General features: G+C 42.3%; 1 protein-coding gene across 1 annotated transcript in view; it reads right to left on the bottom strand.

Moving 5' to 3' along the window:
* LOC114049588 (inositol-trisphosphate 3-kinase B-like) overlaps positions 1–26,403 on the bottom strand; it is a 164,596-nt gene extending 138,193 nt beyond the window's left edge. The window contains exons 1-2 of the mRNA XM_027870844.1: positions 26,067–26,403; positions 22,010–24,249 (exon numbers count right to left, since the gene is read on the bottom strand). Coding sequence (XP_027726645.1) covers positions 22,010–24,034 — 2,025 coding nt within the window. The 5' untranslated portion in view covers positions 24,035–24,249; positions 26,067–26,403. The remainder of the gene's footprint in view (positions 1–22,009; positions 24,250–26,066) is intronic.
* Positions 26,404–27,360: the final 957 nt, after the last annotated feature.

The raw sequence follows: 27,360 nt of genomic DNA, 5'->3' as shown, positions 1-27,360 counted from the left end.
GGTTGGCCTCTTCCATCTTCTCTCTCAAAACTGGAAGCCATAAGGACTTTGGGACCGGGATTACAAAAGTGGATCCATCCTCATGACTTTGAATCAGAATCCCAATGTCCTTGAATCTCATTTTGGTTTACATTAGGGTAATCATTGTGTGGCTGTTTCTTTTACTCCCAAGGAAGGAGAGGAAAAGAAAAGGCAGGAAGAGTTTGCCCAACAACCCCAGTCAAATTCTGTAGCCAAGTACAAATCTGAGGCATTGTTTGGTAACTGAAAAAGACCCATTAGAGTACCGGTGATATATCACTCAAGGGGAGCCTGTGCTCATCTTTCTGGTAAAAGCATCTTCACAGAAACATTCTCAGTGTTGTCAGTACCTACTTTGGGCAGAGCTCTGAGCCAGGCACTGAGGCTCAGGTGAGGCTGTGCACTCAGAATCATACACACTCCAGCCTGAATCATGGTGCACAGTCTTACCTGAGACTCAATGCCTAGCTCACACCTCTGCCCAAAGTAGGTATTCGGTAAATGTCCCCTGAATTAAGGGATAAATAAAATGAAGGATCCCACAGTTCTTGTCTACACTCTCAAAAAAGATCTTCTGATGAACCATTATTTAACTCTTTTTTTTGATCCAGCTAGTATCCTTGAAGAAGAAATAGACAGTCACCATGACTATGACCTTCAGCTCTGTACAAGTCAGTTAATCAGCCAGTCACCTGGACCCACAGTCATGTGCATTACCCAGCATTATCTGGTGGTTTCTCTTCAGCCAAACATGACCATCTTGGACCATCTTGGGCTTCCCCTGTCATCTCCAATCAATAAATTCAAATGAAAGGCCAAAACTGAAAAAAAAAAAGACTTTGAGGAACCACTGTCCCATCTCTGTCTTCAGAGATAGCAACCAAAGAGCAGCAGCCAGGTATCAGCCACCTGCATGCCAGTTTTATCTCCTCTGAAAGTTTGCCCTAGAAGAAGGTAATTGTAACTTTTTTGTGTGTCATAGGAGCCTCTGGAATTCTGGTAAACCCTGTGGACCTCTTTCCAGCATAAAGTTTTTAAATATAAGATACATAGGATTACAAAGAAAACCAATTGTACTGAAATATATTATCAAACTCTTTTTTATTGTTGTTTGTTTTGGGAGGCAACTGGAGTTAAGTGACTCGCCCAGAGTCACACAGCTAGTAAGCGTCTGAGGTCACATTTGAGCTCTGGTCCACCTGGTTCCAGAGCCAGTGTTCTATGCACTGCACCACCTAGCTGCCTCCAAAATGTTTTTTCAGAAGTTCACACATCCTAGATTAAGAAACCGTGTCCTAGAGTCTTAAACAAGTTACTTCATATCAATTAACAATATCTCACATTTAGAAAGCACTTTGAGGTCTGCCAAGGACTTTCTCCACAACCACAACACTGTGAGGTAGGAAATGCTAGTATTGCTATTTTCATTTCACAAATTAGGAAACTGAGGTTCAGGCCTCAAACTCAGGTCTTTCCTAATTCCAAAATCCATGCTTTTTTCACTGCACTTCTCTTAAGATCACAGGACCTTAAAGGTCTTTCAATCCAATTCTCACCTCCACCCCCATTTTACAGATGAGGAAACTGAGGCCCAAAAAAGGTTAAAAAAAACTTGCCCAAAGTCATACAGATATTAAATGGCAGAGCAAGGATTTGAACATGGATTGACTGAAGTCAACACCCGTTCCTCTCTACCAACCTAAATTTAGTGCTAGATATTACGTCAGCCAGCCCCCTCACCAAGGCTCAAGGAGGCTGCTTGACTTGCCTACCATCACAAAACAATAAGCAGAGGAGCTAAAATTGTAACCCAGATCCTCTAATTCAAAATCATGGGTCCGTTTTCCACCACACTATCACCAGTATCATTCTGCTGCAGTTTCTATCAGAGCAAAAAATACAGCACCAGTCCCTGAATTCAAATAGAAATCAGTATATGTCCCCCGGGGCTACCCTTGCAGAGAAGTTAGGAGGACAAAAAAAAATTACACTTACTTACAGAATGACCTCCTTGGAGAAAAAAGCCATAGCTATACAAAGTGGTTTTTTTTTTTTAAATAAGGGCATCTCTCTTCCTCTTCTCCACACCAGCTACAGTGACTCTACCAGGCCTGGCACAAATGCAAAGGGGGTGGGAACCAGAAGAGAGAGGACTGGAGGCTCCCATCTCTGAAAGCTGGGTGTCTGGCCCAGCCCTGGGATTCCTTTGGCAGGGTGACACAGTCAAGTTTCCACCTCCAGTACCCAGGATAAAAAGAGGCTGGTCCCCAGGGTGGTAACCTGACACCTCTTGCCAGCAGCTGAATACAGTGGATTGTTTTTAAAAACTTCATTCTGAGCCCTGGTAACAAAGTGAGGCCTCTCTTGCAACTGAGAAACCCCTTTGGAAAAGAAATTCTGTTAAGTCTAGTCTGCCAACCTCTCTGAAGAAGACAGGAGGTCCTCTCAATAACCAGCAAATGAAGACTTGGGCACCTCTGTAAAGGTGAATTCTGTGATGAAGATATCATGTGTGAAGGTATCATGGCTAGGGCAAGTCTTGTTTTTAAGAGAGAAAAAGAATGTCCCAAAGAAAGGCATTCCCAGGCAAGCATACACTCAAATAGTATATAACAAAAGGAATGTTTGTTTGAGTATCTCAAAGCTTAAGAGTCATTTAGACGTCACCAGAAAAATGAAGGGGGGGATGCCTATCCAACAACCACAGCTGGAAAAGGGGAGAAATGGAGAGTCCTCCTGGCTCTGGGCACTCTACTGTTTAATCAAAGCTACTTCTAAAGCTACGGGCCCCCGGGTTGGAATGTCCAAGAGTTGGAATGTTCAAGTCCATGACTTCTGGCTGGTTTGAGGCAGGTTCTTTCATCAAACTTAATTTACTCATTTCTCTCATCATTTTGGACCATTCCCACTGGGCCATCTGCCACTTTGGTTAAGGAGGAAAGTGAATGGGAGAAGGGACGGAAGGAATTTGAGGAAGGAAACCTTGAATGAAAAGGAAAACAGGAAGTAAAGGAAGAGGACAGAAACCAAGAAAGAGGAAAAGATAAGAGAGAAAGGTGACAGAAGGGTTCTGGCCAGTCTCCACACATTCAAAAGTGGGGAAGGAGGATAAAATTTTCCTAATTTTCCAAATTAGGAAAAGGAACAAAGTGCTTCCTGCTCATGGCCTGCATCTCAAGCACTGAGGCTTCCTCAAAACAACATCAGCAAAACATAAGTCATGGCAGAAAACTTCACAAATTCTGGAGGCCTCATTTTATAAAGAATATTAGAGGGGCAGCTAGGTAGTGCAGTGCATACAGCATCGGCCCTGGAGTCAGGAGGACCTGAGTTCAAATCCAGCCTCAGATACATGACACTCGCTAGCTGTGTGACCCTGGGCAAGTCACTTAACCTATATATGTGTGTGTATATATATATATATATATATATATATATATGAGAGAGAGAGGGAGAGAGTGCTGTGGCTATGGAAATTACCATCATTAAAATAATAGCTCCTGTGCCTATAGGTGTTAAAGGTTTAAAAAGGGCTCTCTCAACAGCAGTTTCCTGAACCACAGCAATAGCCCCCTACCGGGTCTCCCTGACTCTTACCCTGATGTCTCTTACAACTCCAATCTATTTTCCACAGAGCCGACAGTGATTCTCCCAAAGTACAGATCTGGCCATAACACTGCCCTGATCAATAAACTCCTGGAACTCCCTATTGCCTTTAGAATCAAATATAAACCTTTCTGGCACTTAAAGCCCTTCACAACCAGGCTGCAATCCTACACTTATTATTTCTTTTCATGAACTCTATCATCCGGCTAAACTAGCTCTTACTGCTCCTCAGATAGGACAATCGTCTTCCCGTCTCCATGACTTTGTGGGGTCTGTCCCACATGCCTGGAGTACGCTCTCTCCTCACCTCCGCTTCTTAGAATCCCTCCCTACTTCTTTTTTTTTTTTGGCTAGGCAATGGGTTTGAGTGACTTGCCCAGGGTCACACAGGTCCGGTTCTCTACCCACTGAGTCACCTAGCTGCCCCATCCTCCCTTCTTCTTTCCTTCCTTCCTTCCTTCCCTCCTTCCTTCTTTCCTTCCTCCCTCCCTCCCTTCCTTTTTGCCCTCCTTTTCTCTCCACCCCATCTCTGTCTGTCTCCCCTTGTCTGTCTGTCTGTCACACACACACACACACACACACACACACACACAGAGTAAAGATAAATAAGGCAAGAAAGGTTTTGCCCAAATAGAAAATCACTGTTTGCTGGACAAGATAACCTATTCCCATTTCAAGGAGCCCAGCATGGCTAGCAGCGGGGAGAGGAGAGGCAAATAATTCTGTTGGTGAGTAGCCCATGAGTTGCTCTGTCCCCAGTCTTCAATAATGAAAGAAAGGTGTGCAGAGAGGTAAACATGTATGATGTTGGAAAACCACTCACTGGACCAAGGATTACAGGGTTTAATTTTAGGATTTTAGATTCTAGGGCTGCAGGTCTCCTAAAGAGACAGGAAGAGGCACTTGGTGAAGTAAGCATCCTTTATAGCAGGGGTTCTTAACCTGTGGTCCATGGGTGAATTTCAGGGGGTCCATGAACTCAAATGGGAAAAAACTGACATCTTAATTTTCCCCTAACATTTAACTGACATTTCCTTCAATAATCTAAAAAAAATTATCCTGAGAAGTGGTCTAGAGGTTTCACCAGGTGGCCAAAGAAGTCCAGGACTCAAAAAAAGGTTAAGAACCTCATGGCACCATGCTCATAATATATTCTCTCATCACTTTTACTTCTTAGAATCCCTGTTGTTTTTTTTCAAAGCTTAGCTCAAGCTCTGCCTTCAACATGAAACCTTTCTTGATCCCTCTAAGCCGTTAGTACCTTTTCCCTACCCCCTACCCTCTGTAAAAAAAAAAAAAAATCTAATTTTTATAGGTTTATAAAGTATTTTTTATATTTTTTATCCCATTGGATTCTCAAAAGAACTCTGGGAGTTTTTTGAAAAGGGTTTTATTAGTCCTATTTTACAGAAAAGGAAACTGAGGCTACAGAAAGTTAAATGATTTTCCCAGAATCACTAAACAATAAGTGCCTCCTTCTTCATCGCTGCCTCTTGGCTTCCCTGGCTTCCTTCAGCACTTAGTTCAAATCCCACCTTCTTCAGAAAACCTTTCCTTGTCCCCTCCAGTGCCATCTCCTCTGAAATGACTTCATTTCAGGTTATATATATATATATATATATATATATATATATATATATATATACACACACATATACATATATATCCTATACGTAGCTAGTTACGCCCATGTTTTCCATTAAGACGTGTGCAGACAGGGACCATGTTTTTGCCTTTCTTTGTATCCTCAATGCTAAGCACAGAACCTGGTTCATATTAAACACTTAATAAATGCTTATTGACATAGTGTCTAAGTCAGAATGAGAACTTAGATAGATCTCCTTGATTCCAAATAAGACCAGCACTCCATTCACTACAGCACAATACTTCATCCACAGCCATTCTCTCCCCTTCATTTCACCTTCTTTAAGTTAAGACAAGGGAGTGGAGCCCAAGACCTAGTGGGCACAGGCCAATGATTGCTGTCCATAGCTCACCTAGCGCTGCTCTCTAGGACTCTGGGCTTCAAGTCCACGCGATGGTCAAACATGAAACCTCACAAATTAGAAAAATGAGAGGCCCTTCTGCAGCATGAAGTAAAACTGCATGGAAAATATTAGATGTCTCTATGAAATTGCTGCTCAGCACCATGGTGACTCAGCACCACGGCGACCTGGAGGCCAAGATTCATTCATTGAGCTCTGGCCTTCCTAAACTGCCCAGTTTATGTAATGATATTTTTTTTCTTTTGTTGAGAACAACACATGGAAGCTAGAGTTTCTATCCTGGTCTTCCTTTGACTCTCCCCATTAAAGTCTCACTTGTCATTTCTTAAGCTTCAGGCCAACCTACTGTTGGATTCCCCATTTTCCATTAACAACAGATTAAGTTGTTTGTCTCTTTGTCATTTACAAGGTTTTTTGGTTTCCAGCTAATAGACTCCAGCTGCTCAAGGCACAAATTAAGGATCCTATACCATACTGACTGAGACATCTCTCCACTAAGATCTAGTCTCCTTTACATTAGAGTTGAGGCATAATTTTTTTCTCAGCATTTGCCCTTCAAATCTGTAACTTATTAAAAGAAGGCATTACACATCTGAGCATGGCAAGGGGTTAGAAAATCCCCAGTTCTGATAGGACTGCAGATGAATGTCAGAACAGAAGATCCTGCTGAATTATATATTTTAAGACTCAGTCATCAACTGAGCCTGGAAAGAATGTCAGCAAAATTGGAGGAAAAAAAAATGCTTGCTGGTTGTTGGCTGCCTGGGGGTGCAGTAACATATCCCCTGTGATTGAGCAGGCCCCACCAACACACAGCATACCAGAAGAGATTGCAGATTTAGCTTTCTAGATGGCCAGCCACCAGGAAAGCAAATCCCCTTTCGTCCCGCGGCAAGTTGAACACTCCCTGCAGTATGTGAAAAATATGAAGAACTTGTAATAGAAAATGTATTACAGCTTCTTCTTGGAAAACAGCACAATAAATGTATTCATCCTGATGAACATGGTTCAGGGGAGGGAAGGGCTGATGCAGAAAGAGGTAGAGATAGGAGAAGACATGGGAACTCTGATGGGAAGATGAGGACTTTGCAGCAGGTGCCGAAAAAGCCAACAGCTTTCAGGTCCTTCACTAAGACCTTTTTAAAAGAGGTTTGGGAGTTGCTGGCAAACCTGGATGCCCTTTAACGTGGGCTCTTGGCCAAGGATGGGGCGTTTTCAGCATTTCACTAATACCTATTTACAAGTGGATCTTCTCTGAGTAACACGCAAGCTGTAATCTTAGTCACCAGGTCAGCGGAAATAATTTTGTTCCATTTGCTGGAGATGCTGTATCACTCTATTTTCCCTTTCAGTCCTAAAGCTCACCACAAAAGTAAAATGCTAGATTAGCATGACAATCAAGGGCTTTACCAGTAAGGTTCCTCTTCAGCTGAAAAGTAACACCCCTTGGGTTTAGTGAGAAGTTTTTTTTTTCCTACTTAGGGAAGGAAGCAAACTGAAATCTTACATGTGAATTCCAGACTGTACCGTCTCCTGACATCTGTATCTCTTTACTTTCCTGGCTGGGCACATCTTGAGATTTAACAGTTCACTGAGGACCAAAGTAAAAAGGAGGATTCCAGGAAGGGAGGGAGTATTGACCAATTTGGGGGGGGGGGGGAGAGCATGTTACTTTTTGTAAAGTCTTAGGTTCCCATCAAATTGTGATCAGCCAAACTCAAGCAAAGCCCGGAGAGAAGGAAATTTTATATTGTCTAACACGGAATTCTAAATGGAGCTGTTGAGAGAAGTGCCCAGGCACTGGTAAATTGTTTTTTGACCAGGTACTACTAATCATCATTAATATCCAATGATTCTCCCCAAAAATGTGTGTGAGGCAGGGTGGGGAAGGGCAGAGGAGGGGGGACAGAGACGGAGATAGAGACAGAAACAGAGAACATGATAGTTGGATGAATTTTGGAACTAGAAGGCAGTATCAGGGATCTTCCAATCCAACACTTTACAGCTGTGAAGTGTGAACCTAGCATCATGCATTAGGCACTGGCCTTGAAGTCAGAAAGATCTGGGTTCAAATTCTGCCTCAGACATTTATTAGCCAGAATAAGTCATTTAACCATTCTGTGCCTCAGTTTACTCACCTGTAAAATGAGAAAATTGAACTTAAGGATTCTAAGATCTCTTCTAGCTCTAAACCTATAAGATTCTGTGAACTTTCAGGTCTAATGCTTTCTCTAGAGAATCATAAAGAAAGTATTTTAAGGGACATACTAATTCAGGTCACTAGATTGTCATTTCTTGAACTTGAGAGATAATTTACCCTACTTGGAACAGAAAACAGCCAGCAGACTTCCCAAAGTACCCACCCTATGGTAATTAGTCCCTGAGAAATGAATTACTCACACTCTGTGGGAACCTAAGTACATATGTACCTCCCTTTATGCAATAAATGCAATTCCCTGAAAGATTCCTGTAAGCAGAATGTTGATTAAAAAAATGAATCAGATTTTAGGTTTGAGAACAGAACGGTATAGTGGTCCAGTGCTGAATTTGGGAATCAGCAGGACAGTCACTAGGCATATGATCCAAATCACTTGAACTCTTTGACTCAGTTTCCTCATCTGTAAAAGATGAAAAATAATAGCACCTGCCTTACAGCACTGTAATTGAGGCACCGTAATTAACATCAAATTAGACAGGTCTACACAGAAACTCCAGCTATTTAAAGAAATCCTACAATTCTAAGATTTCTTCTAATTTGTTTTATTTTACAACCAGACCTAAGTTCTCATCCTTCTGGTCCACTCTTCCTCAATCTCTTTTGCTTGTTCACCGTCCACGTCCAAACCCTTAGCTGTGACTATTCTCCAAAGTTCTCTTCCCTTCTCCGTCTATACTCGCTTGGTAACCTCATCAGTTCCCATGGGTTTAACTTCATCTATAGATATACAAATATGCATGTGTATATATATGTGTATATATGTGTGTATATATGTGTGTGTGTGTGTGTGTGTGTGTGATTCCCCAACATCAAATTTAAAATATCTAATAGGTAATTGATGATGTGTGAATAAAAGCATAGGGGAGAAATTGGGCCTGGAGGTTAGATAGATACATAGATAGACATATAGATAGAGATATACATATATACAAGTGTATATAATGTGCATATGCGTTTGCATGTCTGAATATCTAGTTCTATCTATATCTATATAATCTACACATATAAATATGTGTGTATATAATATATGTGTGTATATGTGTGTCTTTATCTCCAGGTCCAGGTTCTATATATACATGTGTGAATACACAGACATGTATGTATATATGTACACACAAACATATATTTCCCATATCACCAATTATCTACTGGATTACTCCAAGCAATGTCTAGAAATATTTCCAACTCTCCATGTCCAAAACAGAACTCATTATCTTTCTTTCCTTCAAGTCCTCTTTTAAATTTCCCTATTTCTGTTGAAGACTCAACCATCATTCCTGTTTCCCAGATTCCTAACCCTGGCATTATCCTCAACTGTGGGAAAAAACCAGGACTTATCCTGCTGCCTATCCATCATCTGAGAGGAGCTTCTGTGTTTTGTCAGATGTTATTTCTAGACTTTAAAGTCCAAGGTACACACAAGGAGAAGAGTGGAGTCCCTCAACGGTGTTGTTGATTTAACCATCTGGAGAATGGATAGCCAGAGGAAGGCCATGAGGTAGTCCATGTTATGGCAGGGATGCCTTACTTTGACTCACATATTCCCAGCCTTTTTTTTTTTTTTGCTTTTTTTTGATGAGGCAATCGGGGTTAAGTGACTTGCCCAGGGTCATAGTTACAGCTTTTTCTTGAGGAGGAACAACCTGTGGTCTGCTTCATAGGGCTATCATCAGGAAAGTGTTTCTTCAACCCTAAGTCACTATAGAAAGATGAGTTACAATAAAAACAAAATTATATGGGGCAGTCAGGCGGCACGGTGGATAGAGTACCGGCCTTGGAGTCAGGAGGACCTGAGTTCAAATCCAGCCTCAGACACAGAACACTTATTAGCTATGTGACTCTAGGCAAGTCACTTAACCCCAACTGCCTTGCAAAAAAAAATTATAAAAATTACAAAAGGTGAGTTATAATTATTCAATGTAGCAGAAAGGTCAAGAAGGGAACTCAAAGGTCATCTAGTCCAATAAAGTCAGTGGTGTGTTGTTAAATGTTTAACAACCAATTCTCTGAAAAAATGTACATAGGACACACTTTTAAGTTTTATCTGAATTATTAGCATTTTCTCCATCACTTTCTTAAGTCTAGGCAATTTATAAAACAAACAACATTACTAGACGTGGAACACAGGAAACAGTTTGAATATTGGTTCTAGTACTTTGTAGATGAGTGAAGTCAGGCACGTCACAGTAGCACAGAATTTCTAAGTTGGCAAAGACCTCAAGAGCCATCAAGCTCAACTCATACCTGAAAGAAAACTCCTTCTACAATACATCCCATTAATCATTCCACCTTTGCCAAAAGACATCCAATGAGGGGAAACCTACACCACCTGAAATAGTCCACTCCATATGTAGACAGTTCCAAAGGCTTTTTTTTCCTTACATCAAGTCTAACTCTGTAAGTCTTTGTCAACTTTCACCCTCTGCAGCTAGTTCTGCCCACTGAGGCCAAGCAGAACAAATTTAATGCCCCTTCTACATGCCAGTTCTTCAGACTCTTGAAGATAACTCTCAAGTGCTCCCAAGTCTTGTCTTTTCCGGGTAAAACATTCCTCCAAATGATCCTCCCTAATCCAACATGATTTCCAAGTCCTTCGCCATCTTGGTTGCCTTCCTCATTTACTGCTCTCCCTGAAATATGGGGCATAGAACTGAAGACAGTATTCTAGGTATGCTCAGACTGGAGCAGGACACAGCAGTGGAATCAACTTCCTGGTCCTGAGCACCAATTAGCCTTTTTTCATTTGCCACATCGAGTTGTTAAGGCCCATGGTGTTACAGACCACCAAAGCCCCTGCATCTTCTTCAGATAGACTACTACCCAATCATTCTCCTCCTTTTGTATTAAAGGAGCTGATTTTTGGAAGCCAAGAGTAAGATTTTACACAGCTCCCTCTTAGATTTGATCTCATTAAATTCATCCCAGTGTTTTTGCTTGTTGTAATCTTTTAAAATCCTGTCTCTCTCATCCACTGTGTTAATATCTCCCAGCCTCATGTCATCAACAGATTTGATAAGCATGCCTTATACATCTTTACCCAAACCACTGATAAAAACATTAAACAGCACAGGGCCAAGCACAAATTCAGGAGCTGTCACTCCAATCATGACATCCTTCCAAGCTGAAAATGAACCATCAATGACAATTCTTTGCTATTCAAATTCACCTAACTGTATTACTGTCTAGCCTAAATCTCTCCATGTTGTACACAGAATAATTTAGAGACTTCGCCAAATACTTTCCTACAATCTGGGTAAATCCATAGTATCACAGAAAGTTCCCAATGGATAGATAACCTAAATAGAAAAGATTACCTCATTTTTAAAAATCAGAGGAAAATGGGAAAATTACCTTAAACAGCTATGGCTAGGGAAAGAATTCTTAATCAACAAACAACAGTTCATCAGAAAAGAAAAAAACAATTAATTTTGACAACATAAAATTCAAAGTTCTTTCATGAACAAAATTAATTCAGTTAGAGTAAGAGGAAAATCTCTCTTGAGAAGAAAGTCTGCTTAAAATGCCTTTTTTAAAAAAAAATCTGAATACTATATATGTACACACACACATATATGGAATTGACACAAATATATAAGACCAAAAGATATTTCCCAATAGGTAATGGTACGAGGATATGAAGACTAAGTTTTCAAAAGAATTACAAGCTATCAATAGCCATATGAAAGATTTTTCAAAATCATTAATGAGAAAAATTCAAATTAAAACAATTCTGAGGTTTCATCTCATACCCTTAAACTTGACAAAGATGATAAAAAACAGAAATATTCCATTTTGAAGGAGCTTTGGGAAAAAAGACACTGCTAGTACAATTCTGAACCAGTCTAAACATTCAGGAAGACAATCTGGAATAAATGCTTATTGAGGGGCTGACTGACTTGCAATGTGTCTGACAGTATATATGATATTCCACCTTTGCAGTGAAGGAGAAGAGATAGATGTTCTTATCTCTTTTTCAGAGTCATCTTCAGTCATTAAAATTATATGGTGTTTGGTTTCTCTTTTGGTTTTTTTTTTTTAGATAAATTTTGTTGAATTATCAAGCCTTTATTTTTTCTACCTTGGTTTATCTTCCTCACCACTGGAAAAAAAAAGCAAGAAAAAAAGAAAGGAATATAGAAATTTTATATTATATAAACAGTCCAGCAAAACACATTCTCATACTGGCCACATTCAAAAATGCATTTCTCATTCTGCACATAAGCCCATCATCTCTCTGTTATAAGCCTGGCAGAGTTCTTCAATAATCCTCTGGAATCATGGCTGAACATTTCATTGATAAGAATTCTTAAGTCTTGTGACATCTCTCTATGTCTTCTGTATATACCTCTTTATCTATGTGCAGTTCTCTCCCATTAGAATGTAAACTCCTTAACAGTAGGGACTGTTTGGTTTTCATTTTTCATTTTTAGCATTTCACTGTGCCTGGCCCCTAGTAAGAATTCAATACATGCCTGTGGATTGATTAATTGCAAGAAAATGCACTTAACTATTGAAAGCCTTTCCAATAGAGATTGCACTCCTGGGAGCGTATCACCCCAAGCAGGTAAAATGCAAAAAGAAAGGACCTATATATGACAGAAGATGTAGAGGAACACTTTTAGTAGTAGCATAAAAAAATGTTAAGTGGGTGCCTATGAGCTGGAGAATGGTTGAACCAATCACAATATACAAATAAAATGGAATATTATTGTACCACAAGAAATGATGAATGACAGAAACTCAGAGACAAATGGGAAGATGTGAATGAAATGATTCTGGGTAAAATAAGCAGAACCAGAATAATAATAATAACAATCACCTAGATAAAGACAGTCACATAAACAAATAGAACGCTAACAATGAGTAACCGAATTGTAATGATCAGTCCAACCTGGCCCTGAATAACAAGAGATGAAAACTACCTCCCTCCTTTCAACAGAGATATAGGGAAGTACCAGCCAGTACCCTGGGCAAGTCATTTAACATCTGCCTGCCTCAATTTCCTCATCTGTAAAATGGGGATAATAAGAACACCTGCCGCCTGGGTTTGCTATGAGGATCAAGTGAGATAATCATTGTAAATCACTGAGTACATTAGCTATCATCATCATCATCATCATCATCATCATCACAGGTGTAGAATGCAGCATGTAAGACACTGTCACTGTGTTGGTTCGCTTAGGTTATTTTTTTTTTTGTTACAAGGAAGGGCCCATTTCAGGGGCAGCATTTGGGGTGCAGAATATATTCAATGATGACTGTGATATCCAAAATAAAGTCTTCAATGAAGCTTATTTTTAAAAAATAATAAAATAAAATTTAGGTAAACAATATTGAAAATATTCCTGTGCCGTATCACTTAGTAAACTTGGTTGTTTTTTTTTTTTAAAAAGGAATTATTAATCTGGCATAACCTGCTCCTAAAGTTATGCTGGCTTCCTGTGATCACTGCTGCCTTTTTTTTATAAGATGTTCACAATCTGCCCCTCTGACAGTAAGTCCTAGAACTCTACCAAGAATCCAAGTCAAGCTCACTAGCTAATTCCTTGCATACTCTATTCTCATCCTTTTTGAAAAAATCAGGAGACATTTGCTCTTTACTGGGCGGGGAATACTCCCATTCTCTACAGTTCCCTCACCTAAAAAATAGGAAATGATTATTTCAGCCCTCCCTACCTCCTCTTAAGGCTGCTGGGGGAAAGTGCTCTGAAAACCTTAAATACTTTAGAAATGGGCTATCTATACCCCCCCATACCTGACAACTGCTTCAGAGAGAAAGCAGAGCTACAAGAAAGAAGGAAAAGGCCTGTCTTGGGACTCCTGCCTTCTTCACTATACCATGTTTCCCTCAAAAACTATGTTGTACATTTCTAAAAGTCTCTGACACATTTAAAGAGTCTCTGCATTAGAAGGGGGTAGTCAGTATTCCTTCTTTTTATGCTTTATAGAGAGAGGAATTTGTTTTATGAGTACATAATTTAACTGAAATAATTTTCTTCATTCAACAAATATTTATAAAGCACCTACTGTGGGCACCACACCAGGCCTGGGGATATAAAGAGACAAAAGGGGATAATTTCCAGCCCCTACCTGCAAGGATCTTCCAATCTAATGTTGAAGAATTTCATTCAGTACAGTTTGGTTTGGGGGTTTGTTTGTATTTTTAACAAAAAGAAGAAATAAAATATACATTCTGTGAACTGTATTGTATGCCATCCTTGTACAAAATTTAGGGGGGAAATGTTTAACGTGGAAAACACCAGAGTTTAATTGCCTACTAATACTAAAAGACTGTGGTGTCTTTCAACTGAGTAGACAAAAGCATTTTAACAGCCAGAGTTTAACCTCATCTACTCCCTAGCAAGTCTCTGCCTATCCTGGCAAGATAAGGAAACTGAGGGAAGCCCAGTAATCCATCAATCAGTAAGTATTTATCAAGCACCCACTATGTCAAGCAGTGGGGATACAAATACAAAGAATGATGATGGATAATGTGGCATGGGATCTAGATTTTGGCCTCATGTATTGCAGTAATGACAGTAGTTGACATTTTCAGAGCAGGCTTAAAGGTTGACAAAGCATTTTACGTAGTTTATCTCATTTAAGCCTTACTGGAACCCTGGGAGGTGGGTATGACAGGTACCCATTTTAAAGAGGAGGATATTCTGAAACTCATAGGGGTTAAGTGACTTGCTCTTAGGGTGTGCAACTGTCAGAGGGAGGTTTTGAACTCAGGTCCCTCCAAAATCCAGCACTCTTTCCCATTGCAAAGCAATGAGAAAAATTTATTAGAAAAATCAATCAGTCCAACCTCAATGTGAAGGCAAGTCTATTGGCACCACCCAACTAGACAGCAGCATGACTGGGCCAAGAGACTCTTCTAATTCAGATATCCAGATAACCTAGCATAACATAATGAAAATGAACAACGTTTATCAGATGGGTGGAAAATTATGACCACACGGGTTCCAGTCTGGGCTTTCAGTCTCAATTACTCTCCAGTCACATATTGCAGACAAAGCCTCAAGGATAGTTTTTATTTAGGTCACATCAGTTGACAACCTGATATGTACCTGGACCACAAGTGTCCCCTATTTTAAGAAAACAAAAATCTACACTGAAATAAGAGAGACAGCACCACACAAAAAAAGGTGCTTCACTTGGAGAAAAAAAGAGTATCTTCAAAAAGCAAGCTTGTAAAAATTAGAATTCACTTTGCAAAAAAGACAACCTTTTTTAAACAAGAAGAAGAGTGGTCTAGTGGTTAGAGAGCTAGCTTTCAAGTCAGGATACCCTAGATTCAAGTCTGTCTCTGATGCACATTAGCTATAAGACCCTAAACAAGTCCCTTAACTTCTCAGTGCTCTAGGTAACTTTCTAAACTTATAAGTTATAGAGAAGGTGCCATCTTGCATTAGTAGAGAAATTTTCCTCACCTGGGAATTCTCTATACTATGAAATCGCTGCTCCAATCCCTATCTTTTTTTTTTTAATTCATTGCTTAAAGCAAAGCATACTTTGAAATTCAGAATGAGGAAACTGAAAACACAAAACTTTCAAATCCTAAGATCCCATCTTCCATTCAAATCTCTATATTCCGAAGAAGCAGGATTTCCTCTTATCTAGACAAGAGATCCCACGTCAGTAATACACTCCTCACCTCTAAGCTATAGAATCCCTGCTCCCAGAACACCTGTTTTGTTGACTCCCTCCCCACAAATTATTACAACTCTCTCTTGAAAGTACTTGATATATGCTTTGTATTCATTTACTTGTGCACATCCTTTGTATCTCCCTAGCAGAATATAAGCTTCTTAAGGGTAACGACTGTTCCATTTTTGTCTGTGTATCCCCCAGCAGCCAACAGTACCTGACACATAGGAGGCACTTAGCAGATGTGTGTTGAATTGAAATAAGTATCTATAATAATCAAAGTATTTCAGTTCTGGACTTAAAAAGTCTTCCGAGTTATTCTCAATCAATAGCTGCTTGCCTACAACAATACAATTCTGTTCCTCAAAGCAACAAAGCCCATCCCACTAACTACTTAAAAATTATTTTAGGTGACCAGGTCGAAACCTGTCAAAATGCCACATGGCAAAGCAATGGTATTGATAGGCCTATAAATATAAACTCTCCAACAACTAGACAGAGCCAATCTTACCTAAAATTTGACAAGTATTCACTAACAAAAGTCATGAGAGATTTTCTATTTCAAATTCAGCAGCTGCAAATAAGCACCCAGAAGATATTTCCTAAGTTAAGAACAGTTCATAAAGTCTTAGAGCTCAGAGATCTTAGAGGTCATTTAAACCAACCCTCTGCTGGATAGATGAATGTCTTCTACAATGTTTGGACTTACATAGACCAAAGAGAGGAGCCTGGGGAATATCTTCCCCCACACTCCAAAAACAAAAAACCAGGAAAACCTATGTGTTTGTAGTAGAGTCATTAAGGTTTTCACTAAATAGATAGAAACTAAAATTTCCTTCCTTATGCCCACTCTCCAGTCAACCCACCTTCTAGAAGGAGGAGGAAGAGGAGGAGGAGGAGGAGCCTCCAGCATTTATATGGCACTTAATATGCACCAAACATTTTACAAATACCACCTCATTTGATCTTCACAACAACCTTTGGAGGTAGGTACTATTATTATTCCCATTTTACAGTTGAGGAAACTGAGGCAAACAAAGGTTAAATGAATTGCTCAAGGTCATAAAGCTAAGTGTATGAGGCCACATTTGAACTCAGATTTTCCTAAATCCAAGCCCAACACTATTAGCTGTCTCAGTCACAAACTTTTTGTGAAGAATACTTGTTAATTTATCCAAAAGACATATTTTTGAAGACATAAGAAAGGGGTTTCACTCCTTTAAAATATAAAGTGCTTCTAGGGCTATATCTCAAAGAGATCATACCAATGACAAAAGGATCCACATATACAAAAATATTTATAACAGCTCTTTTTGTGGTGGGAAAGAATTGGGAATGGCTGAACAAGTTGTGGTATATGAATGTAATGGAATACTATTGTGCTATAAGAAATGATGAACAGGCTGCCTTCAGAAAAACCTGGAAAGGTATGGTCTTATGGTAAGTGAAGTGAGCAGAACCGGGAGAACATTGTACACAGTAACAGCCACGTTGTGCAATGACTAATATTGATAGACTTAACCCTTCTCAGCAATACAAGGATCTAAGACATCTCCAAAGACCTCCTGATGGAAAATTCTATCCACATCCAAAGAAAGAATTATGGAGTTTGAATGTAGATCGAAGCATACTATTTGCTATTTTTTTTCTTCTGTTGTGTTTTGTTTCCTCTTTCTGGTGGTTGCTCCTACTGGTTCTAATTCTTACTTACAACATCACTAATGTGAAAATATGTTTAATAAGAATGTATATGTATAGCCCATATCAGATTAAGTGCCATCTTGGGGAGGGAGGTGGAGAGGGAGAGGGAGAAAAATTTAAAACTCAAAAGCTAATGGAAGTGATTGTTGATAATTCAAAATAAATTAATTTAAAAAACAAATAAAATAAAATAAAATATAAAGTGCTACAATATTTGTAAGTCACATTTTAATGCTAGTTCTACATCACATGCCAAAGTATCAGAAGGACTCCAGTCCCATTTTCTTTTCAATTCACAGGCTCTTCAAATTTAACATGTCAAAAACCTGGGAGTATTATCTTCACAGCTAAACCTGCTCCTCCTTTTGGCATCAGTATTCCTGTCTGTAGCACTACTACCCAGATTTGTAAACTCAAGGTTATCTGAGTCCTTCTTCTCCTGTAACCTCCAATAACCTCTCAGTTAATGAGACCTGTTGATTCAATCCCCACCGCAATCTTTCACATCTATGCTTTCCTCTCTATTCCCATTGCAACTACACTAAAAATAGGCCCCCATTACCACTCACCTCAGATCTTCCCACCTCCACTCTCTTCATTCAACTCATTCTCCACATTGCTCCAAGAACCATTTTTCTGCTCTCAATTCTTCAATAGTTCTTAATCTTGCCAAGGAAAGTTGACACTCATATACCTTTCTCTGAAGGTCCCCCACAACATGGTGCCACCCTACATATCACTTGTTACTACCTTAACATATTCCATGCTCTTGCAGGGGGCCATCTCCAGTCATCCTGAACTGTATCTTGCCACTGGACCCAGATTGAGAGAATGAGGCTGGTGACTTTGCACAGCCCTCCCTCACTTACATCCAATTCACTTTCAAGTCATAGCATCACCTTCCTGATGTCATGGTCCTCTTCAACAAGGAAGGACAAACACCAACAATAACTATGCTCTTGCCATAGGAGACTCCTTTCCGATTCCTTACCAATACTTCCTTCCCCATCCCCACAGCCCCACAAACATGCCCTGTCTCTCCTGTCTATCTCCATAGCATTGATCTCTCTATGCCTGCTACATCCTCCTCCCCTTCTGAATTTCCTTGCTAAATTCCTCCTATTCATCCTTTGAAGCTCAACTCAAATGACACCCCCATGATGCCTTACCTGATCTCCCTTTTTGTTAATGATCTTCCCCCTCAGATCCCTCATAATACTTGTAACTCTCTAACACACTTATTATATAATATTAAATAGTGGTTATTGACAGAATAAACTCCTTGAAAGAATTTTTTTCATTTTGCCATCTATAGCCCCTATAGCTAGCATAGTGTCTGGCACATAGTAGGTGCTTAATAAATACTGGGTGACTAAATGATTTGGATTTATGTTTTATGTTGTACTATACTGATGGATGGCTTCACAAAGGAAGGGACTATGTCTTATCTAAACTTTGTATCTTTCTCAGAACATAGCAAAGAGTTCTGAATATAGTACATACTTGATCATATTTGTTGAATTAAATTAAGGAAAGTTTCCAATTATAAACATAGCTTTAAGTTAATCTCTAATTTTCAAAATAGATTTGGACACAGCTCTCCAACAAATATCTTGGAAGAAGGAGCTCTGAATGAGGTTTCTATCCTCAATGTCCAAGCTTCTTCTTTTGGGGGGGGTTGACACTGAGGAGAGGGGAAGGAAGTTGTAATATAAAAATGACAGCAGCATAATCCAGAGGCTTGAGTAGGATAAAGACATAAGGGAGACTTAAGACCTCTTATGGACCATGATATACTATATGATATAGGAACCACTTGGTAGCATGCAAATCAACATCCATGATGGACATGGAGCTGAAATGATCAGATCTTTTGGTGTCATGTAGACAATAGTTTTGAGATAATAGCCTGTAGCCAATGAAAAAAAACTTTAGCTTACTGTACAAGAACACAGTCCAAGGCTCTGATGTCCCTAGGATCCCTTAATTTCCAGCTGGTTACCTCCTCCCCCCTCCAAGAAAAAAATACATCTGTCTCACATGTCTCAATGTATGCGGAGCTGCGGGGAAGGGGCAGAGGGGGAAGCTTCTTTCTCTTTCAATCCTGTGGGTGTTTAAATACTACAAACATCTCAAAACATGTTCAGAGGTGGAGATCTAGATTGTGTAAGAATCACAGACAGCCAGATAGGCCTGATTCCTACTCTTGGTCCAATTAGCTGATTTGTGCAAGGTAATCTTAGGTTCCTCAGTTTTCTACCCTTTGGATAATAAATTTTTAAAAATATCTGAACCTATTGTATTTGAAAATCTCTTTACCCTGACTCCTGATAATGTCTCTTTAAAAATACTGACACTACTAATTACATTGACCAGGGTTGGTACCAGAAAAAAGAGGAGAAAACCTATCTTGCCCCTTATGGCAGAGAATATTTTACATATCATCAAACTAGACTGGTTAGGCAGCTAGTTGGCATGGCAGACTTAGACTTAGGAAGACCTGCTTTAGCTGCATGACCCTTTAACCTCTCTGTGCCTCAGTTTCCTCATCTGTGAAATGGGGGCAATAACTGCACCCACTTCCCAGAGTTGTTGTAAAGATCAAATGAGATAATATGTATATTTTTCAAATCTTTTTTAAAAAGTGCTATATAACTTCTATTACAGGCAAAAATTTGGCTTTGTTAAAAGGGAAGACTCAATGGGGGTGTTATCTTGGGAAATGACCCTGATGTTTAAAAAGGCATACATAAAAGTTATCGATTATGAAAAATGCGTCATCCGAGTATACAAAGTGCATTCAAAACTCCAGCCACCCTCACAGAGGAGACGGTGGAAGGGGGACAACAAATTAAAGCAATGTCAGGCAGCCAAATGGCTTGACAATAAACCTTGAGAAAGGAAGAGGAGGCCGCCTCCTGTTTACTAAGTCTCTGATTGCCGAGTGGAAGATACAGAAATCTGGACCACACCTTTGGTGAGAAGCATTTTCCACCACTCTTCACCTCCTCCCATTCAGGTGTAGCAACCTTCCCGCAAGGTTGGCATTAACAGCACCAACTGCAGGTGCACCTTGCTCAGGGCCCTTTTCTTTCCACAAAATGCCAGTCTGATTCAGGGTGAAATTTTGCATATATATTTGCCTCCACACTGGAAACAGAAACATGAATTCTGTGAGGACAAATGCCTGATCTGTGAAAGTTCTAGTTCGTGATTTTTCTCAGGTGGAAGGGGAGTGGGAGGTAAGGAGCAGAGAAGGCCATAGTAATCTATCCAGAGTGTTGCAATGAGGTGGAAGAGAGAAATACAGAGCTCCCAGAGCCTCTGTTGAAAGGTGCCAGTTAAACTGAGTAACACTGGGCTTTCAGGATGAAAGCCTACAGGTCTGCAAATCTAAGCAGAGGGCACAGAAAGATTCTAATTATTCTATTCTCATCCTGCACACCAAAGAAAGGCAGTAGCCCCTTCCTAAACTATCAGATCCAGCCATAAACCTCCTCACACTCTTTGGAAGAGCTAAGAAAAAGTCCAGACATTCTCTGAAGTACTAACTTGCCCTCTTACGTCTTCTGCAAGACATTTTGCTATTACCAAGAGTGAAAGCAGGGTAGGGCTGAGATTAACCATGCCACAAAAATAAAACGTACGTCCACTGACACCACCAGCATAAGATGTCTGGGAAATGAATCAAAAGACATGAACGTGAAAAATTATCTTAAAGTAACACCAGTGGACCAAAAGCCATCTATTCCTGGACAGCAGCCTCTCTATGTCTCTTACTTCAGGCAAAGAAGCCTAATACAGGCTCTCTAGTTACTGAAAAATGAGCCTTAATGAAAGAATGAAACCTCCTGCTTCTCGCAGACCATGATTTTCACTTGCCTTCATAGCTCAAACTGCTCCATAGCCTCCTGCCCTGATGATAGGGAAGGGTGTTTCATCCAAACTTACTAAGGTTCCATTTGCAAAAGGAAAAACTTAAAAGTGGCCATATCCTCAATATGGATTAGTTCAGAATACATTTCCTAGGTTTTTACAGGCCCTGCCTCAGTATCAAGGCCATCTGCTTCTTTAGAGTATCAGCAGAAGCCAAGTTAAGAAAATGAAATGCATCTAAGTTTCTCTCCACCTAAATGAATCACAGATTCAGATGATATTCTGCCTAATCAGGTAAAATTTACCTCCAATGCACCCTGACTCTCTCTCTGAGGATAAATCAGCCTGTCTGCAGTGACAGCTCATGAGTAGCATGCTTTCCTAGGAAATATGTCATGACCTATGCACGATTCCAATGTACACACACACATATATATTCGACATACATGTGTGCATTGTGATCACATATAAGTGTAATGCATATAATATAATATGAATGTGTAGTATATATTATATATAATATGCATTATGCATATAAAATACAACACAAATATATGTACATAAAAACAATGTTTATCAATGCAAACATATATAAACACATATACATTTTCATGCAAATACACATATATATCATGTACATCTTGTGTACAATATACTTTTTATATATGCATATTTGCAGACAAATGACAACATCAGTCGATTGATTATCTTTTAGCCATGTAAGGGTATATTAGACCCAGAAGATTATCTCTGGGACACCCCGGGAAACAAAACTTGAAAGTAATGCTAGTAATGACTACTAGGAGAACTCACCTAAAATTTCATAAGTTCGATAAACAAGAAAGGAAACTGGGGTACAAGGACAGCCATAAAAAGCTTGGGCTCAAGAAATTCGGAGCAGTGGAAAATCATTGCCTTTAAAACTTACCACTCTAGGTTTCTGCTGATCCAGCGTATGAAGGAAAGCTGAGTTCGGGTCCAAAGAGCGCTCTGGATCACTGGAAATGTCCTCCTCTGAATCATCATAGGATGAGGAGAAACCAGTGGAAGACGCAGAGGAGGAAGACAGCTTTCTCAAAGGCATGATCCCTCGAGGGCTTCCCTGAGCTTCTTCTAAGGCCGCATCCTCCAGGGCGCCCATATCTGTGATAATGACTGCTGGGATGTTGCTGGGACAGCCAGCCTCCCTCAGGGAAGGTTTCCTCTCAGATTCAGGAGTCAGCTCTTTACCCTGATGGTGCTCTTGCTGTTCCTGTGGCTGCTTCCTCTCTGAAGTCCCATCTGAGTGTATCACTTGACCAGGGTCTGTCCAGATTGTGCCAGCCTCCTCCATTGGGCCAGGCCAAGTCACCAAGCTTTTGAACTGCACACCAAAACTGCTCTTGGGAGGACACTGATACCCTTCCTCCTTTTCCACTGCATCCCTGCAAGGCAAAGTGTCTTGACTGTAGCCACGAAGAATTCTGGACTCCGGCTCCACCTCCACCTTCCCCAGATGCACAGCCCTGCCTGAAATTCCAAGTGATTTGATCCCTGTTTTCTCCCCTTGCTCAGAGTCTGGCCTCTGCATTAAAACTACCAGGGACCCCTTCTTTTGGGGCTCCACTGGGGCTGCTGCGCTGTGCTCTGTGGATGTCCCGGGGCAGCACCCGGCCTCAGAGCTTTGCATATCCAAAGACAGGGTGGTCCTGCTCTCACTCTCCACAGGAGCAATGGATCCCTGCACTCCGCCAGGCAGGTTTCCTTTCTCCAACTTCTCAAGAGCCTTCGAGCCACGGATCCTGCCCTTCTCTTGAGCCACAGGTGTCCCGCTGCACCTGGCTCCCCCCTCTCTGTGCACTTGGTTCTCTTGGGCATTCACACCAAAGGAAACAAAACCTCTCTCCATCCAAGCAGGGGTCTCTTGGGAGAGAACCTTATATAGGGGCTCCCGACCTGTGGAGCTCCTCCTTTCTACTTCTTTAGCCCCGGCTGAGCCGGCTTCTCTGGAGAGCTTTGCTCCCGCTGAGCTTACAAGGGTCTCGCAGCCCTGCTCTCCAGGGAAAGGATGGCCTCCCTTGTGGACCTCCTTAGCCGTGAATGAGCCACAGACTCGCTCTGTAGGGGACCCCTTCTCCATCTCTACCCCAGATGAGGAACCCTGTACCCCACGTGTCAGGCTCCAGTTCCCAGGCTCCACGGGAGTGCCCTGACCCAACGCCCCGAGGGTAAGCTCCCTCCTCTCTGTCTCCAGGGGGAAAGGAGAGCCTCTAGTTTCTCGGGACTGGCCCCCCTTGCTCTCTATCTCTCCTGGGGTCTCCAAGCATTGTTCTCCCCAGGATTTTGTCCTCCTCTCCTCGATCCGGGTGTACTCCGTGAGGACCCTGCTGGGGGGCTGGCTGCTGCTGCGAGACGGGCAAGGAGAGGGCGAGCGAGCCCTGCCCAGCCTGGGGCTCCGGGACGCTTCTCTGGCGGAGCTCTGCGCCTGGATGTGCGCCTCGAACATGCCCACTTTCTGGTTCACCTGCACGTTCTGAAGCTCCCGCTCCAAAATCCTCAGCTTCTTCTTGGCCTCCTCCGGCCCAGCTGGGGAGAGGCTGCCCGGGGACACCACCTGCTGCCCCTCCCCTCCCAGACGGGATGCCCAACTCGGGCTGCCCACGCTGCTGCTACTACTGTTCAACCTCCGTCTGCTGCTGCTGCTACTGTTGCTGCTGCTGCAGCTGCTGCTGCTGCTGCTGCTGCCGCCGCCTCGCCAACTCCCGCGGCTCCCGGACTCTTCGGGCAACAGCCGATCGGCTGGTGGAAAGAGGAAGGAGGTGCCTCTCCCCGGGCTGAAGACGCTGGGCAGCCCGGGTCTCCCAGGGGGCGGGGGCGCCTTGCTGCTGCCGCTGCAGCCACCGCTGCCGCTCTCCACATTATTGCTACTATTCATCATCACCAGGCTGTTCAGCGCATAGCAATACACAGCCATAGTACTGGGTCCGGCCGCGCTTCCAAGCCCTGCTGCTGCTCCAGCTCTGACTCCACCACTGCTGTCCCCTCCTCCTCCTTCTCCTCCAGGGTCAGCCCCCGAGGCCCGGCGGCTGCTGTCCTCGGCGGAGCCGGGGCACCATTGCCTCGGCAACAGGATGGGGGCAGGGCAGCGGGCTTGGCCCCAGCCCAAAGCTCCATAAACAACCCGATCCGCTGTGGAGGCAGAGAGGCAGAAAAGTTAGGACCCCAGCAAGGGAGAAGAAGAGAGAAACTGGGCGAGAAGAAAAGACATGAGTAAGGGGAAAGTATAGAGGCAGGAGGACCCAGCTCTAACCTGAGGGCAGAGCCCAGGGGAAGCTCAGGTCATCTACACCTGTAGAGGAATGGGGGGGGGGCAACCCGCAAGTCTCATCTAGAGAGATCCTGTGGTTGGCTTTGTGAGGACACGAGGACGCTTCCTACTGTTACCTTAAACTATGTACCTAGAAAAAGAGAGAGAGAGAGAGAGAGAGAGACAGGGGTGTGTTCTTTTTGTGTGCATTCCCAAAACTCTGATGATCTTTGAGGTTTGTTCCAACCACAAATTCTAATTCCTCTCCAGACTTACTAGGCTTGTGTTTGGTATGTGTCGTTTCAGTAAATTTTCCCTCCTGAGGTGCTGGGTGCCCTCCTTTCTGGGTCTTATGTGCACGCATCCTTTACATGGTCTCATCCATACGTTCTCGCGAGTATGGAATGCCTTACACTCAGGGAGCATCTGTTTGTGTATTTGATTAGTTCGACCTCACCACTACCAGGCTGCAAAAGTCCCTAGATTTTTCATACTCTCTCCTTCCAGATCCAACCCCCAACCCCATCCAGCCATCCTGGAAAACTGGATTGAACATCTACCCCCTGAGTTTCTCTTCGTGCTCTGGGCTTCTAAATAAGGGCCTCGGTGTGGTTCTGGTTTCAATTTGATTTTCCAATGAATCTGTCTCAGCGGGTTCCCTCGGCTGTCTTCTCATGCCTACAATGTCATGGTATCTTGAACCAAGGCTCCTGTCACATAACCCCTACCACATAACACCCTCATCCGGCCTAAAGAGTTGTCCATCCTCCGTCAGCATTGGGGTCCAAAGTAAACATACAAACACAACAAACTTTTCGTGTGTTTCTACATGCACCTCTTTGTACTGACCTTGCTTCCTTTGACTGAACTCGTAAATTTTGAGTGTTAGAACGCGCGGGCCCAAGGCACTGACTCTTTGGCTACCCCCTCGCTAGGCTCCACTGTTTTGCCTCCCACTCCCGTTGGAGGGGTGTGCACGTGTGTGTGTTAGTAAGTGTGGATCTCCGTCCCCGTGCACCCAGGGGGAGGAGGAGGAGATTGCCTCTGTGGTGCACCAGAGCGCGGGCGTCCCACTTTATTGAAACTCCCCATTCACGGATGCAATAACGCCAAGGCGGAGTCTGGGCTTTGACAGCCGAGGTACCTTCCTCCGGGTTGCAACAGGGGGACTCTGAGAAACTTCCCAAGCCCCCTTGGAGCTTAGCCTCAGCAAACCTTCCCGGCCAGATAGTGCATGAACCCAGAGAGCTAAGAGCTAACAGCAGGAGGTGGAAGTGGAGGTGCCGGTTCCAGTTCCCGACTTGCATCCCCGGTTGCCTGATTTGCAAATCCTGCACCGCCTCTCCCCGGAGCAATCGGGGTGTCCCCGTCGCTGGCGCCAGCCCAGGCAAGGGGGAAACCCGAGGGCTTTCTGTCGGTACAGCCAGAGAGAAAGAGGAGTGCGGACTGAGGAGTGCGGACTGAGCAGCCCGGAAGGCAAGCTGGAGAACACACTGAAACTTGAGTCTCTTTTCTGGGGCTCCCCACCACCCGCTTCTCTTGCAAATACTCTACTCTCCAAAGCTAAATGATCCCACCAGGCCCCTTCCCCCCACCACCTGAAACACCCAGATCCACTTAGCAGGCAGTTGGAGCTGCGCAGGGAAGGAACCGCGGGAAGAGACAAGAAAAGAGAGATTTAAAAGCCTCCAGCCCTTACCTGGGATATTTCTTAGACTGCTTGGTCCTCTTCAGACTACATCACCTCTAGGACGCTAAGCCCCACCGGGCAGAGATGGTTTTTTAAAGAGAAAATGTTCCCAAAAACCGTTTCCTCATCCAGATCAAGATCTGAGAGACACACCAAAAAAAAAAAAAAAAAAAAAAAAAGGGAGGGCGAGGGGGACACAGAGAAAAAAGCCTCCCGAGTGCTGTGCAAAGCGAGCAAGAACTGTAGGGAGGCTGCTGCTCCTGGAGAGCCCCGCGCCCCTTTCTCCCAAGTAGAGATAACCCCTTGTCAGTTTCAGCTTGGCAGTCACTTGGATGTGTTTGTTCAATGTGCGATTAAAAAAAAAAAAAGGTTGGGGAGGGTGGAGGGAGTAAGGCGGGGGGACCAAGGGGGAGGAAAGCAGGAAGGAAGTTGTGAGCCTGTCTGGGGTTGAACTCAGCGGAACAAGTTTCTTTTCTTTTCTTTTTTTTTTTTTTTTTCTATTGCTTGGCAGGACCGGGAGGGAAACACTTAAAAAAAAAGTTTCCATTGTTAGCTAACCAAAAAAAAAAAAAAAACCCTTTCAACCTCTGCGGGTTAAAGATATACGATCCATTTTCCACCACTGATAAAGGCTTGACTCTTAACTTTTTGAAAATGTTTTAAATTTTAGAACAGCAAGGTTTGGGTGAGCTTTTGGAGTAAAGTAGATCCCAGAACCCTTTCTTGGCATTTATACTAAGCTAAAATCCTACGTAAAGAGTCCGAGGGCGGATACAGAAATACACATATGCAGGGTACGTTTCAGGCTTGACATTGCAGTTGTCTTTTTTTTTTTTTTAATACACATCAGGAAATGCACAGTGCCTATAGGGTGTAGTATTTCTGAGGGCTGTGAGGAGGCTATGACCTGTCTCGTACATGCAATGTAATTGTTACGTGTCTAAATAAATGTACACTTTTGAGTGTAATAAATGTGCATATGGCAATGCCACGTTAGCATTTTTTTTTTGCATTTAATTTACTTGTTTATTTTAAGAAAAAGCATAACTACTGAACTTAGTCCTAGCCAGGTTGGAGATTCCCTTCCCTCTGTCTCCTGTCTCTCCCTATCCCGGTCATTTTCCAGTCCTTTCTCCTTGTGCCCACCAGAAATAAGGAAGAAAAGGGAGAACCAGAGAAAAATACTGTTGGATGGGAGATTCTAAACTGATTAAACTCTAGCCGTACAACTGTGTTTTGCATAATTCCTTAAGACTTTAACTACAGCATTTGGTACACATAGGGAAAACACAGCTGCAAAAAC

This window comes from Vombatus ursinus, unplaced genomic scaffold, assembly GCF_900497805.2.
Source record: "Vombatus ursinus unplaced genomic scaffold, bare-nosed wombat genome assembly UNPS02014798.1, whole genome shotgun sequence".
NCBI lineage: Eukaryota > Metazoa > Chordata > Mammalia > Diprotodontia > Vombatidae > Vombatus > Vombatus ursinus.
Note: the sequence above shows the minus strand (reverse complement) of the source record. Positions and strands in the feature narration are given on the sequence as shown.